This window comes from Lycium ferocissimum, chromosome 7 (genome assembly GCF_029784015.1).
Source record: "Lycium ferocissimum isolate CSIRO_LF1 chromosome 7, AGI_CSIRO_Lferr_CH_V1, whole genome shotgun sequence".
NCBI lineage: Eukaryota > Viridiplantae > Streptophyta > Magnoliopsida > Solanales > Solanaceae > Lycium > Lycium ferocissimum.
This window is the reverse complement of record NC_081348.1, coordinates 28,759,128-28,774,327: the sequence shown is the minus strand read 5'-3', so window position 1 is coordinate 28,774,327 and position 15,200 is coordinate 28,759,128. Positions and strand designations below refer to the sequence as shown.

Here is a 15,200-nt window from a genome sequence, read left to right as displayed (position 1 = left end):
GGGTTAGTTTAACATTCGAGGACGAATGTTCTAAAGGTGGGGAGGATGTTATATCCCGTATTTTAGTACATTGGAACAATCCGGAATTAATTATGATAAGTTAAGGACGAAACCATTTCGGGATACAAAGTCGAGATTTTGGACCTTCGATTTTATTTTGAGACATAAGTTGTTCATGAATTTGTTTGCATGGAACAATTAGAAAAATTTGGGACCAAAATTGGAATTAATGGAAGTTGAAAATCATTCATCTTTCCCTTGTTTGGCCGTGTGATGTGGAGTTGGCCCACACAATTTGTGGACAATTTTGATTGGTCCAACACTTGTGTGGGCCAAGGGAGACTTGTGCACTTCATATTATAGGCTAAAAGGATGACCACTACTTCATTCTCATCTCATTTCAACACTTAGAAAAAATTAGTTCTCGGCCTAAGGAAAAAAAAAAAACCAACTTCATTTCTAGCCTTGCCAAAATTATTTTGTTGTCCCACTATTTTCGAGGTCCTTAAGTAGCGTGGAAGTGTCGTTGGAGCGATCAACCCGCTAGTTTTCATTATCGCAAACCTTAGCCTATCAGAATTGAAGAGAAAGGTAAGTGATTATGTTTTGTATGTTATAAAGGTTGTATGCATGTTGTAGTATGTTAAAATGAAGGAAATTCATGAAATATAGTAAGTCAATCGACGTGAAGTGTGTATACGTTGTGTTATGTTTAAGTGATGAATTAAGTCCTATGTAGTATGTTGATGGTTGTAGTGTGAAGAAATGAATGAGAATTATCCATATGTATATATGTTGTGTGTTGGCCGAAAATGATCATGGAGTATGACAAAGAACGCATTAATTTCGCTTAATGTTTTAGTCGTCGTCGTTATGAATTCTATGTTGGAAATGAATGTTTAATGACTCAAATTGATGTTGTAATTGTTGCGGACTGATTTGGAGGTTATTGTACATTTGATGTAATTTGTATATTGATGAGAATAGCATTGCTGTAATGTGAATTGTTGATGCAAATCATGGTTTGAAAATGGGGAATGTGTTAAAGTGAGGTTCTCGGGTTTGGGGACCGATTTCGGTGAATTGGAGAAATTGTTGGATTGTTGGAAATGTTATATGAATTGCTTAGAATGTCTTTAAACATTGTTGGTAATGGGTTCGGTTAGTATTTGAATGTATAAGCGTCGATATTGGCTTGAAGGTAAGCCGTTGAATTGAATTTACGAATGTTGTCGAATGATGGAAAGCAGAGCTATTAGTGTTATATTGTCTTCCGGATTGGTTTTTGATGTTGCTAGGTTGTTGTTGTTGTTGTTGTTGTTGTTGATTTGGCCGAGTTAAATTCTCTGGGTGGCCTATTTATGGGAAAATGCCGCCCAAAATTCTCGTAGAATTAAGTAATAAATCGAATTAAATGCCCAAAAATGTCTATAGCTAATGTTTGGCATATTATGAATTATTTGTAGACCTTGGGCAGCCCGAGACGTAGGTTGGACTTAGCTTGAGTTTGGATCATATTGGAGAGCGTTTGAGGTATGTAAAGCAACCTTCTTTCTTTGGCATGCCTTAGTTAAAAATAGGCTATGACACGAACTTCGAGGAAACTCTATTCTCGCAATCCGAGCATGTCTATGATACGCATTTGTTTCTTGGTATTCATATGTTTGATATGATGAAACATTGATCCTTATGTCCTTAGAAGTATTGATTTACCAAAGTTATATGAAAGTTTAATTTTTCAAAAAGGTTTTTATTCTTAAACGATTCTAAAACTACAAACGCCCATAACTTTCACAGAAAAGCTCGGATTGCCTTGAGATTTTCGTAGAAGGTTGTATGATGTTAGACGAGTGTGTTTTCCATGAGCGGGCCCAGCTCGGGTCTACACCCGTCCGTGGGTCCCGCGACGCTCCTTTATGTAATTTCGACAACTTTTGAAAGAAAATGTTGTAATTATTATTCCGATTTCAAATATGACTATTTTACTTATCTTTTTTGGATTTATGACAATGATTATGTGCATATGATTCCTCACGACTCCGCTCGTGCATTCTATTATATCTTTCGCCGAGTCCCGGGCCGGTTCTGTTGTCGTGCGCACTTTGTTATACTCCGGTGTTATGCTGTGATTATGGTTTGCCGAGCCCCTCGCTCGAGGGCCGGGTTCCACTTATATTTGGTGTTATGCCGTGTATGGCGTTATGTCGTGTATGATATGTGTGTGACGGATACGGAGATTTGAAACTTTCGGTGTTATGTCGTGTTATGGCGCCATCGACAAAGCGGGCGACCATATTTTCCGTGTCTATGCATGATTCGTATTTTTAAAGTAACATTGTGATATTTTGGAAATGCATTTATTTTCTCGTACCTCTATTTCGATTATGACCCGTATTTGTATACCACATTTTCTCGTTTTTTGCATACTCGCACATATTTCGTACCGACCACCTTTCTTTCTGGGGTCGCGTTTCTTACGCCCGCGTACGTACGCACGCGCTTGGTGATCCACCGTTTTAGGACACCCTCTTCGTCGGAGTGCTCTCCTTATTCCGAGCCACATTTTTTGGTATATATTCGTCCGTCGCATTTGTATATATTTGTTCATGGGCACGGCGGGGCCCCCGTCCCGTCATATGATTCTCGTTCGTCCGTTTAGAGGTCCGTGGACATGTATGGGGTTATGCCCATTCGTACGCTGTGTGTGTATGATATATGTTCCGGGCGATCCCATTCGTCGGTGCCTGCGTCGGCTTGCATTTGTATATGTTTTGGGCCGATGCGCCATTTGATAGCCTTGCCGGCTTTGGATATATATGCCTTGTGTTTGAGATGTGTTTGCGTCGATATATTCTCGAGACAAATGGATATTTATGTCCGTATAAGCCATCTCGTTTGCGACTCGGATTTGTTTGGGTGCCCACCGGCACTAGTCACGCTCAATGGTCAATGTGACAGATTAAAGAAACTCATAGAAAACAAAACTTCTAACATGATTTTAGTATAAATAATCCAATGATTTAAAAGTTATTATGAGATGCAAACCAACTCTAACATCTTAAGTTTCAAACAATAAAAGACTCACAATATCTTAAAGCATACTACTATCATACTATGAAATTTACCTCCCTAAAAGAAAATAATCAATAAAGTTTATCATATTATAATTAAAACATCACTCCTTCATGAATAAAATAAAATTACTTTCAAATAGCAAAATAATAAACTATGATAAATTGAGACATATGACAAAAACGTGAAGACCAATGACAAGTGAAGATGTAAAACTCGGCTATGTATTTTTAGAAGAAATGTTAACTGATATTCACCCTCACAGTTTTCTCAAATAGTAAATATGCAATACTACGGTTTGTTATTTAAATTACTCTCAATCGTCTTATTTCTATAGATGAAGAAAACTATTAATAATCATTCATTTACTACAAAATTATGAGGGTCAATAATGTTAACTGAGGAATTTGACACATAATTTGTGTAAGAACTCTTAGGCGAGGCCCGAGCTCTGGGCGTTATACCTGTTTAGGGCGTACAGTCGGGCGCTTAGTGCGTAAGTCTCACAGACCTAAACCCCACATATAAACCCCGAGGTATTTTATCAGTACCCCGCTCCGGGGCGAGTCCTGAAACGAGTCCCAAAATCGCCTTTTAAAACACTGCTTGGTACTTGCTTAATTTGGATTCATACCAAAAAAATTCAATTTTGAAGCAAAGCGGTTTAATAACTTTAGGACTCGATTCAAAAGCTCTAAAAAGGAATGAAATGCAAGAGATAATCTCACTCTAATTCTTTTAAATCTAGATTGATTTATAAAAAGAGAAAAATCGAATATCATCTCACCTTAGTACTCTTAGTGACATATTCTTCTATTGATGCACAAAAATTCTGTTGCCGCATTACAAAGTTCATTTTCTCTCTAATTTCAACAATTTTCCATGAAAACCAAACTTGATTTTTATTTATAACCACGCTTCTTCATTTCTCTTCTACTCCTTTTTTTTTTCCAACAATTAATCCAAGAAACATCGATTAGAGTCACACTTCTTCTTTCCTTTATTCAACTAATATTGAATTGAGTTGATTGATGTCATTCACTCTTTTTTCAGTTTTTCCATTGTTCGTTTCAATTCGAACAAATATACACTAATCTGTCTAAAATGAGGTAAAAGTATTCTTTCCAATACTTTGTATGAAGCTCATTTTTTCACCGTAAAGTGCAATGTAATAGTTGTACAAGTACATAAGTAAAAGTTGTTTCTGACTAACTTGAACAAAGAGGGAAATATTTAATCGACTAAAGTACTTTCTTTTCGTGAATGGACTATAGTATTTTATACCCAAAATTCGTTTACTTTAGTAAATTAAGAGAAATTGATTATTATCTTTTCAATTACGCTCTTATTATTAAATAATTATTTTTCATTAAAATCCATATTTTTAATACATAGTCAATAGAAATAAATCAGTAAAAAAATACTTAATTAATATTCTTTAAGGAAAGGGACAAAATGCATATGGCACAAGTGACAAGTAAAAGGAAATTGAGTTGAGGGAGTTGGTAAACACTCACAAAGACATTACTTAGTACTCCGTCCGGATAAAAAAAAAAAAAAAAAGTATCCACTTAAAGATTCTTTTTTTTTATCAAAAAAGTGTCCGCTCACTAAATCAAAAAACATAATCAATTTACGTTTTTTTTCCGAGTGAATAATTTTTAAAAGGTATGCAAATAGCTAAATGGACTTTTTTTTTTTTTTTAATCCGGAGGGATTACTAGTTTCTTTGTTGGGTTCATCTTCAATGTGGAAAAAAAAAAAAAAAGTAAAAATCATAATACGGCTATCCTATGTATTGTTGGTTCATTTCTTTAGACAGGAATATGCAAATTAAACAACGAGCATACTGAAGAATAGTGAGCAAGAATGGCTACTTGTTCTTCTTTATCTTTCTCCCTTTCGTCAGAATTGCTTCCATCTGCCTCTACACACAAACCCAATTCCCTTTCATGGTCTTCTTCTTTACCCCAACTCAAACTCTCCATTCCATGCCCTTCAAATCTCTCTCTCCACAAGGTATCTTCTTTCTTTCTGATTCTTGGTTTATTTTGTTAGAGAATCTTTTTGGTCCTGTAATTTCTTGCTCTAATTAGAATCAACCTGTATACACATTTCATATTTGTTTTTATGAAGAGTGAAAAGGCAACATGAGATGAGAGACAAAATTTTGAATTCCATATACTAATTAAGTATGTACCTTTAATGAAATTGGAATATTATTGACTCTAGATAGTAACTTAGGTCAAACAAAATGTGAAGGAGGGTGTAATAGCATGTAACCACTTCTTCGAATTTATGCTTAATTGCAACTGTATGTTTCCACCTTATCCTGATTGATTTATTTGCCCCCCTTATTTTTTTGTCTTTTGGATTGCCAAGGGGGCTTAGCTGAGGAGTAGGCATTAATTGTTCAGTTTATCAAGATTGGTAATGAACCCTTATATCAGTTGATTCAAGGAGATTTTTTTGCTTTTTCTTCTGACATCTGCTTGATTGATGTGAATTAACATACAATATTTTGATATATTAGAAAGGAAAAAGGAGCTGGATGTAAAAGAACCATCCAACTTCTAAAATTCAGCTGAAATGACAGTGTTCCTTTTGAAAGATTAGATCTTTATGCGATTTAGAATTTTTGAGACATTTCGCACGATCAATTTGAGAAATTCTGAAGCAAAATGAGAGAGCAAACCCCATTCTCAGGCAAAATAGAGATTTGACTGTTATGGTTTCTAAGTTTCTGAATGATGAAACCTCCTTTGGGGGAGGGGAAAAAGAAGGTGGTCGAATGAGGACATAAAGGTGGGAAAAGGAATTGTTCAAACAGTTGTAAATATGTTCCGTTTTCTAACATAGCTATTTGTATTCTTAAGAGTCTAAATATCTGCACATGATTGTAGGAAAGTAGAGAGTGCTCGATGAAGTTCCTGATCCGTGTAAATATTATTAGACCAGAACTTGAATATATCTGCCTAATCTAATAAGACCTTTTTAAAAATTGTAACTGAATGCTCACTGCTGCTTTTATGCATCCTGACATAAGGTTAGCTCGGCCCACTTGTATTGCATTTGCATTTTGATTAAGCTGTTAATGTAAAAGATATTCATACATTGAGCTTCAGAATTGGCAACCAACTTTTTTTTTTTTTTAAAGAATTATGTTAGGATAGAGTTAATACGTACCAGGCACAAGATAAGCCAAGGACTTTTTGGGATAAGCCAATTCATTTGGAACCTTGTAGATCCACTCTTTTTCCTATTCAAAGATCGCCCCTTGGCTCTGTATTTTCACAGCCAGAGTTATTTGCGAAGAAACCTTGTTGTAGTTTCATTCATTATCTCACCTTTATCTGCAATTATATTCCGCAAAGCTATATTCACCTGCAGAGGTTTCCTTTTATGAGTATTTTGAACAATGTTTTAAATCTCTTGGTTGAACTTATATCGTGCTTGACTTGGATACATGTGCCTGTTATGTTCCTTTTATTATATAATATTAAATAGATGTGCTGGTTTGCGGAAAATAACTTCTAGAATTGAGCATATGTGATGTACAGAGATCGGTCATGTGAGTGAAATTTGAATATCTTTATCCAGCTTTTCAAAAAAAATTGTAGACTTCAAAATCGTAATCGTATTCATTCTGTTTCTTCATCGCTTACCTAATAGCAAAGCTACTTCTGCTAACTTTTTTCTGCAAGTACATATCTTTTTGACAAAGTCGTGGTTAGAAGAGAATTTTTTGTTTTAATAGTATAAAGAGGTCAGGAGACAAGATTCTTTCAAGTTGGAGAACTTTTAATCTATGAAAGAGGTTTATCTTTTGGTCGCATAAGGTGCTTGCTCTAAGAAGAGATAAGAGTTTGGATCAAAATATGAGGTATTCATAAAACATACGATTTCCGAAAGTGTGGTGTATTCTGACATGTTTATATCCTAGCTTAGCATGGATAACAGATAGAAACAATAGGACTTAGAAACTGCTGCATGCATAGATGTTTCATGCGGATTTGAGAATGTACTTATTCATGTCTTGTAGAAATTTGTCATTGAGGCTGCTTGGACAAGAAGATCTCGGAGTGAAGCTGCAAAAAGGCCCAACAGGAAATCATGGAAACAAAGAACAGATATGTATTTGAGACCTTTTTTACTAAATGTTTTCTTTTCAAAACGATTTATCCATGCAAAAGTCATGCATCGAGGAACCAGCAAGGTGATCTCTGTTGCTACCACAAACGCGAGAGACTTAAGGAACTCATTGCCATCCCTTACTGATAATGATGCTGCCAGGGTTATAGGCAAGTTGATTGCAGAGCGATCAAAAGAAGCTGATGTCTATGCCATTGCATACGAACCCGGGAAGAATGAGCGGATAGAAGGCAGACTTGGGATTATTCTTGATACTATTCAACAAAATGGCATCATATTTGTTTAAAATTTCACTTTGTGTAATTCTTACTTGCAACTAGCTATATTAGTTTTTTCAGGATCAGTTATTCTCAGCTATTGGAACATATACGTCTTCTTCTGTATTCTTCAGAGCTCGTCGCCGTAGCATATGATAGTGTTACTAGTCAAAAGATTGTTCTATTACTGCAGTACCGGTGGGAATATTTACCTAGAGTGTACAGTCTTTCTTGGGGAAAATGCTCTGACAGGATCAAGATAGGGCCATTGTTCTCACATTTGCACAAATGAGAATGGTGCCTAACTAGCCGAATTACCGAGTTCTAAGGATTTATTCATCATAAAAGCTAAAAAAAGAAAAGAACTGTTTTTGTTTAAATTTTGTGTTCCAACAGTTCTTCCAACACAAAACAATCCCTCCAAACCAATTTGTTCTCAGTAAACCATATGCATCTACTTGTTCTCCGATATAAAAGCATTGCTTACTTTTGTTGGTATGGTTGCCGAGAGTGTCGAGACAGCCTCTCTATCCCTATCCCCCAAAGGGGGGGTAAGATTTGAGTATATTCTTCTCTCTTCAGACCCCAATTGTGGAATTACACTAGGTATGTTGTTTTTGTTGTACTTTTGTTGGTGTGGGTGCTGAGTTGGGGGGACGAGGGGGAATGGGAGGATGTAAAAGCATTTCTGGATCTGTCAATACTACCATACGTTAAGCCCCAATTCGTAATTCATTCACAACAGGCCCAAATATGTGTGTGTGTGTGTGTGTGAGAGAGAGAGAGAGAGAGAGAGAGAGAGAGAGTGAGAAACTCATATAATCTTATTTATCAAAATTCAGTCTCGACAATGAAAACCATACAGAGGCAATAAGCCAATAATACAACATCTTCAAAAGAACAAAAAATATCAAAAAGAGAATTTTGCCATAAACTTCTATAAAAGTAGAATCTATAAAGATACATCGTCTTGCTAAAGGCACCAGAGCAAGCACCAATATGCAAACAATACTGGTATACCTGGGGAGAATGGAATGCCATAAGAAAAGGTTAGTTAACAGTACAATCAATTCCGAGAAGCAGAAACAGATCACACATTAAAGCAAGGCCAAAGTTGAGTTCTCAATTACCATAACACTTAATCGTAATGCCTCTCTACTAATGAATTCTTAGGCAGCAACCTGTAACATACAAGAAAAATCTGTACAAAATTCCCAGAAAAAGAAAGTAGAAGATATGGAGAACCAAAAATTAATTATTTTGACAAATAAATATAGGTCAGTAGGTCACAATGGAAAAACAAAGATCTACATGTCTGCCATACCAATCAGTTGCGAATATACTTTAGCCATGTAAGTGTGTTTACTTTAGGTTCAATGCTTTTTAGGAGTCTCTTAGCTCTAGTAGGGATTTTTATGCCGGCAGACAATTGGAGAACTTCTAGTACTTTAAGTGTTCTTTTTGTACAATGCTAGTTTGAGATGAATTTTAATTGGAGAAACATGGTCAGTGAGAATTAATATAGCGGAACCCAACTTGTTTGGGAATGAGGCCAAGTTGTTTGTACAAATAAACTGGGGATCTGCTCATATTATGAGCTCAATCGACAGCCAACCACAGTGAATCATCTATCTACTCCACTATTATGGAGATAATTCTCCTGCACAAGGCAAAGTTTAGGAGCAAATCTAACCAAAACAATCATGATAAATTAAATAATGCTCCAAAGACTCAAAAATATATGCATACATTGTTTGAACTCTTGTAAGGCATGATCATAAAAAATTGACAGTTATTCCCAGCCCCAACAAGGTAGCAGTAACTGGTAAGTTCTGCGTACGACCTACCCTCCCCAGACCCTACTTGTGGGATTACACTGTGGTTTTACACTTTAGAAATGTTGTTGTTGTTGTGATCCCCAGCATCACTTCTAACAAGTTCACAGGATTCTCAATACCTAGGTGTTAATTTACACTGATCCCATAATGTAGAAGAGATCTAGCTCTGCATTAGCCCTAACATTTGCAACACAGGAAATTTACTTCCAATTATGATACATATGCCAGATATCCTTTTCCATGCAAGTTACTAGGTATTAACATCCTTGTAATGTTTACTAAGCCATCATTAGTACTTTACCTTCTCAGCAGCTGGGGCAAAAACAGCTTTAACTGCTTCAAATACTTCTCCAACAGGCTTTGCAGCATCAATCTGAAGGCAAAAAAGATGTCAACTTCTGTTTATTATGCAGAGTCTCTCTCTCTCTTTCTCTCTCTCTCTCTCTGCGAGGTGGGAGGGAGGGAAGGAAATAAGTAAAGAGGCTGAAAGATAAACAGTACCTTCCGAACCTTCCCCTTGGAGTTGTAATATTCGATAACAGGTAGACTAGATTCCATGAAAACCTTGAATCGCTTCCTTATTGTTTCAATATTATCATCTTCTCTTCCCTATAGAAAGAAGAATTAAAGTTTATGAGAAGAAAACCAAAAACAATACTAGAAAAGAAGAAACAAGAATACCATAGAAGTTTGAAGAAAACAATACTAGAAAAGGAAATTACAAAGAAGAAAGAAGAGTACCATAAAGTTTTAAGAATTATAAACATGAGGAGAAGTCTTCTACCAAGAAATTATATGTCTAACCTGGTTCCGACCCAAAAGGCGTCTCTCCATCTCTTCTTCGGGACAATCAAAGAAGAGCACAAATTCAGGCTCAATTCCAGTCTGGAAGACATTAAAGGATGATAGTCAAATTTTAACAACTTTTAACGAAATAGGAGATTTATCAGGATGCAGCTAAAAGAGGGTGTACTGAGGAACTCACAACTGCCTCAAAAGCAGCACGGTTCTCCTCATTGCGGGGGAAACCATCAATCAGAAATTTGTCATTGCCATTTTCCTGAATTGCTCGTTGGAGAAGCTTAATTGTTACTTCTGATGGTACAATTTTCCCTTCTTTAATCATGTTTGAAATCATCGTCCTGTACATAGAAGAAATGAACAGTTTACAATGCTGACACAATAAGCAATACTCTAGGAATTTGATGAAATACAAGCAAAACTATGACAGTTTAAACTATATGCACCACATTTAAAAGCACACTAATCCTTTGTGTGCAATAAACATTGCTTGAACAGCTTTTGAACAAAATTCAAAGAGATGATGCAACTTAACAAAGAGCTATTATGCTACTACACAGATTGTTGGTTGAAGTTAACAAGGGTAGAAAGTACGGAGAAAGATAAAACAACACTATCAAAACACAGATATCCTACCCATTCTCTGAACCAGATTTTATTTCTGCTCGAAGAAGATCACCAGCACTTAGATGGGTGTACCCAAAGTTTTCAACAATATTAGTACACTGGGTGCCCTTACCACTGCCTGGGCCACCTGTCCAAGTTAATAGGAAAACAAATCTTAGCACAGGATAAAAATCACATATCAAGGGTACAAATTGCATCAACAAATATGCTATGTCCAATGCGGATGTGTATTTGATCCACAATTCCGTACAGTTCGCATCCCCCTCGGTAATGTCCTGATAAAATTTTATGGACAATGTCCGGACACAAAAATTTGTTCTCGAGTGAGTATGATAAAGAAGAAGCGGAGCAACTAGTGGAAGAGTATATTAAATTTTAGACCCTTCAAGTTTTCTTCTGTTAACTTGTATGTAAATAATCAAAGATGAAGCTCCGTTACTTCAGAATTTCAATTCTAGCTTCCTGCTTCATTTGATAAAGCTGGATGTAAAAGGCCAAAGGATCCGGATGGGCATACAGCCAGTCGTGTATTAATACAATAACTGGATTCTGGCGGTTTGAGCAAAAGGAGTTAAAGACTAGTGGTGTCCCATCCTAAAAGTTAAACAATTTATAACTGCCCTAAGGGCTGCATTATAATTGTTATTAGTGGTAATAATAACTGAACATGAAGATCGGATAGCGGCTACAATGGGAAACATATGATTGTCCCATGAGTTCCACCACTAATCCTCACAACTACATATAGGGCCAAAATACTTTCCCATTCTATAAGGTGCAGTATCGAGAATGCCACAAGATCATGTGACGTTGATGTTGAAAAACTCACCTAGAACAAAAATAACAGTGACCTTCTTGTTGGTTGGCAGGCTTCCTGCTCCCTGCAATTCATCATTAAGAAAGAATATCAAACTAAGGAGCATGCTGCATCTGTGCGGTACTACTATTTATCAAGAGTGGAGGTAGTAACTTATGTAGGGGAAAATTTTCTATATTAAAAATAATATTCTTGTTATAATAGAATTAATGCCTAGCGAGAAGAATTCATAGAACTATATGAGAACTTTTTACAAATTTAGAACTTAAGGGAGGAGAATGGGAGTTGGACCCTTATTTCCGCTCTTTCTTGGTGTTGCTGTTGGTACATGCATGCTGCAAATCTAGAAAATCGGTATCTAAATTCACAGTGCAATTGTTGTAGCCCCATCTGTTGTAAAACACCAGAACTGGACACCGCAACTCCACTATTTAAAGCCTCTAAATCTCATAATTTTTTCAGCAGGCTTTTTTAATTATAGTAGAATATTTGTGAATTCAGATTATCAATGGAGAAGTTAGTGATAGCTTAAAGGTTAAGCATCCCTCCAATAATGCCTTCTAGTGCAGAAGGCATTGTACCCTTTTTCAGATTCCAGATTCTTAGATCATATAAAAATGAGAACTCATTGACAATAGGAGTGGACACCAATAATCAAGGTAATAAGAATATTCTTTAGATATATGAAGCACATTTAGTTGTAAAGAAATCTACCTGGTTAGCAGAATCGACAACAGTCCCCATGGATGTCTGGTAAGTAACTTGGTCTTATGAAATTGTCTGCAGAAAGATAGTCAATTGATTACTCAGGAACATTACATGCACATTCTTCTATGTTTGAAGTAAGTGAAACAAAGAGAGATGATGCCGACACTAAAAATATAGGGGGGTTGAACATCATGAAGGAACAGACTTGCACTTTCATTTCTGCATCACGAGAATATATACAGATCGGATAATGGAATCTTAACTTAAATATAAAAGAGCTTCAGATCACATAAGAAAATTGAACGTGCTCACATTAGAAGGCTTAATACTACAGCTCCTAATTAAAAAAAAAAAAAAAAAAAAAAGAAGATCCAATTGACAAAGCGAGAGGGAAAAAAAAACTTTTGTAGTGCTGCAGCCACAATGTCTCCAGAAAATGTACATTACTTAGCTAGAACTATATAAAACATCAATCTTTACAATAGATGACAATCAAAAGCAAAAAGCCAGAGCCCCACGTCACTAAGTATGTTTTGGTACATGCACTCGCCTTAGCATGAACAATCACTCCGTCCCAAAATAAGTGTCACCCCAAAAATCACGCCCATTAAGAAATTAATAGATTACAATTCAGATCACCCCCCCCCCCAAAAGAAAAGAGCATAAATCAAGATTTTACACGAAAAACATTGAACTAAAATGAGCAGTGGGTGCAAAATTGAGCAGACGCAAAACGAGATGAAATTGCAAGAGATCAATTAAAGTAAAACCGACAAAAAAGGAAGCAAATTCCTAATCAGATCATCAAAGCAAAAAAGCGCCAAAAAAATACAAAATCAAATCTCAAGAAGAAGAACATGGAGCCTAATGAATCAACCAAATGAAATCCACGCAGATCAGACACTAAAATGAAGAATTCAAAAATGCAGTAGTAAATCGAACAATGCCAGTTTGAAATTCAAATTCAGCTAATGAACGAATAATTAAATCAAATCAAAAGGCGTAGATCGGTAAATGAGAAAATAGGAGAAAGCGAGATCTGAAGCTTACCAAATTAGAGATTTGTGTGAGGCAGAAAAAGGGAGGGAATGTAATGAGAAGAGGGAGGTCGGTAGCGTGTTTGAGGTTTATTTATAGGGCCTAAACGAAACAACTGAAATTTGGGGCAACCATTTTGAACGGTAAAAATTCTTCCCTTTTCGCTTTCTCACTCCACACGTTGCGTTGAATCGTCAGTCTTCCTTCAACTTTTTAGTGAATCGACTACTTAACATTATTTTGCAAATCACATTTTTGGAATTTCTAAAACAGAATGATATTAAAAAAGTTATCGGACACGTAAATGGGAGTCCCATTTTATGAACTACTCCCTCCGTCTCAAAATAAGTAGCCGTTTGGCCATAAAAATTATTCACTTTTTTTCGAAATTTTTTTCACTTTTTTTACTTTTAGGCGTTTGGCGTAAATATTCGGAATACAACTCCGGAGTTGTATTCCGAATAATAAAAATAAGAAAAACTTACTTTTTAAATTTTTTTCACTTTTTTACACTACATTTCACCAAAAACTACAATTTCAAAAAAACTACTTAAACACAACTCCAACTTCAAAAAAAAATTCCAAAAAAAAGTGAATTTATTTTGGTATTTATGGCCAAACGGCACAAATGTCATTTTAGAAACAAAAAAAAAAATTCAAAATAATTATCGCTTTAGAAATTCAAAACAATACTAATTAGTAATTGCTTCCAACAATATCCTTAAATTAAAGAAATATTTTTTATTAATAGTATTAAATACTCAAGAAACATCTAATAAATAGCGGCAATTTAATAAATAATACATTGTATTTATTATTTTTCTTAATGGCATGAAGAGAGCTAAAAAGACACTTATTTTGGGACGAAGAAAATATCATGAATTCAGTATGTACAAACTGCAGATGCATCCAAACTCAGTATTTTTAATGTGGTATACAAATTTAACAATTATTAGATCTAAATTCATAATTTTAAGATACATTGAATTCAGTAGAAGGAATTTAAACCGGATACATCATTTTTGACATAAACTAAATAAGAAGGGACATATTCAATTTTTGATAGGATTGTTTATGTATTTATTTTGGAAGTGGCTTGTCGGTAGAGGAAGAAAAAAAAAGGTTGTTGTACGAGGATCGAAACTTGAAATAAGAAAATAAAACTGTGAGCTACCATTCATTCTTCAAATAGACAATCACAAATTGTCTCTTAAATAGTATTTAATCTTTTGTTTATGCTCATGACTCGTTGATAGATCCTTTACACTTGTTTTTCCTCTTTGTTTTCTTCTTTTTGGCAAACCAAAGATATGCTAATATTTTTAATGGCATGTAGAGAAAGAGCTGGTTTGGCGTTTAGCTAAGTTCCAGAGCTCGGTCTATCAAAATAAAAATTATTAAAAACGCGGTGGTTTGCAGGAGACATTGTTTACCCTTAATAAAGATTTGAATTTTAATTATTTTTTATTTTATTTAGATCTATTGCGTGGTTCTAAAAAAAACTTCACTTACTAATGAATTATGAATCTGAATAATTAAAATTTAAACCTTAATTAAATGCAAACAAATAGTAAGGTATACCAGCTCTAAGAAGGAAATATTAATAGCGAAAATTAAATTAAAAGCTTCGTGTAATAAATGATTATGATTGTGGTACTTCACCCCCAAGACTTGTTGTGACCAGAATTACCAATTGGTAGACCATCATATCTGTCCCACTCCTTTACCATCAATTATTATTCTTACCTAATTCTTACCTTCACATACCTGGGTCAATAAACCCCATGTTCTAGATCTTGACTCCACAGAAAAGAGAGAAGAATATAATTACTTAAAACAACTATTGTGTGAGACCACAGACTACAAATCTAGTAGTAGTTTTCTTTTGAA

General features: G+C 35.2%; 2 protein-coding genes across 3 annotated transcripts; one reads left to right on the top strand and one right to left on the bottom strand.

Annotated features, from left to right (window-relative positions):
- The first annotated feature begins 4,818 nt into the window (after positions 1-4,818).
- LOC132064196 (uncharacterized) lies at positions 4,819-7,607 on the top strand. Its single transcript, XM_059457102.1, has 2 exons — positions 4,819-5,091; positions 7,115-7,607. The coding sequence occupies exons 1-2, from the start codon at positions 4,942-4,944 to the stop codon at positions 7,508-7,510; spliced, it is 546 nt and encodes a 181-aa protein (XP_059313085.1). The 5' UTR covers positions 4,819-4,941; the 3' UTR covers positions 7,511-7,607.
- A 677-nt stretch (positions 7,608-8,284) lies between these two features.
- LOC132064194 (UMP-CMP kinase 3-like) lies at positions 8,285-13,490 on the bottom strand. 2 transcript variants are annotated; one of them, XM_059457101.1, is made up of 10 exons: positions 13,323-13,490; positions 12,279-12,344; positions 11,577-11,628; positions 10,757-10,874; positions 10,305-10,461; positions 10,124-10,204; positions 9,821-9,928; positions 9,621-9,692; positions 8,612-8,662; positions 8,285-8,501 (listed from the first exon to the last, which is right to left on the bottom strand). In XM_059457101.1, exons 2-9 carry the CDS (start codon positions 12,306-12,308, stop codon positions 8,651-8,653), a joined length of 630 nt encoding a protein of 209 aa, XP_059313084.1. In that variant the 5' UTR covers positions 12,309-12,344; positions 13,323-13,490; the 3' UTR covers positions 8,285-8,501; positions 8,612-8,650. The 2 variants fall into 2 exon arrangements, with proteins under 2 accessions (XP_059313084.1, XP_059313083.1); XM_059457100.1 differs by lacking the exons at positions 12,279-12,344; positions 13,323-13,490 and adding an exon at positions 11,856-12,010.
- Positions 13,491-15,200: the final 1,710 nt, after the last annotated feature.

What these genes read in the sequence shown, in the direction of transcription:
- LOC132064196 (XM_059457102.1), top strand. Translation starts at nt 4,942, where the DNA reads ATGGCTACTTGTTCTTCTTTATCTTTCTCCCTTTCGTCAGAATTGCTT. An exon ending in CAAATCTCTCTCTCCACAAG is followed by an intron (nt 5,092 to 7,114) that starts GTATCTTCTTTC and finishes CATGTCTTGTAG; the next exon opens with AAATTTGTCATTGAGGCTGC.
- LOC132064194 (XM_059457100.1), bottom strand. Translation starts at nt 11,954, where the DNA reads ATGGGGCTACAACAATTGCACTGTGAATTTAGATACCGATTTTCTAGA. An exon ending in CACTGTTATTTTTGTTCTAG is followed by an intron (nt 10,875 to 11,576) that starts GTGAGTTTTTCA and finishes TAACTTGGACAG; the next exon opens with GTGGCCCAGGCAGTGGTAAG. An exon ending in CCAAGGGGAAGGTTCGGAAG is followed by an intron (nt 9,693 to 9,820) that starts GTACTGTTTATC and finishes TTTTGCCTTCAG; the next exon opens with ATTGATGCTGCAAAGCCTGT.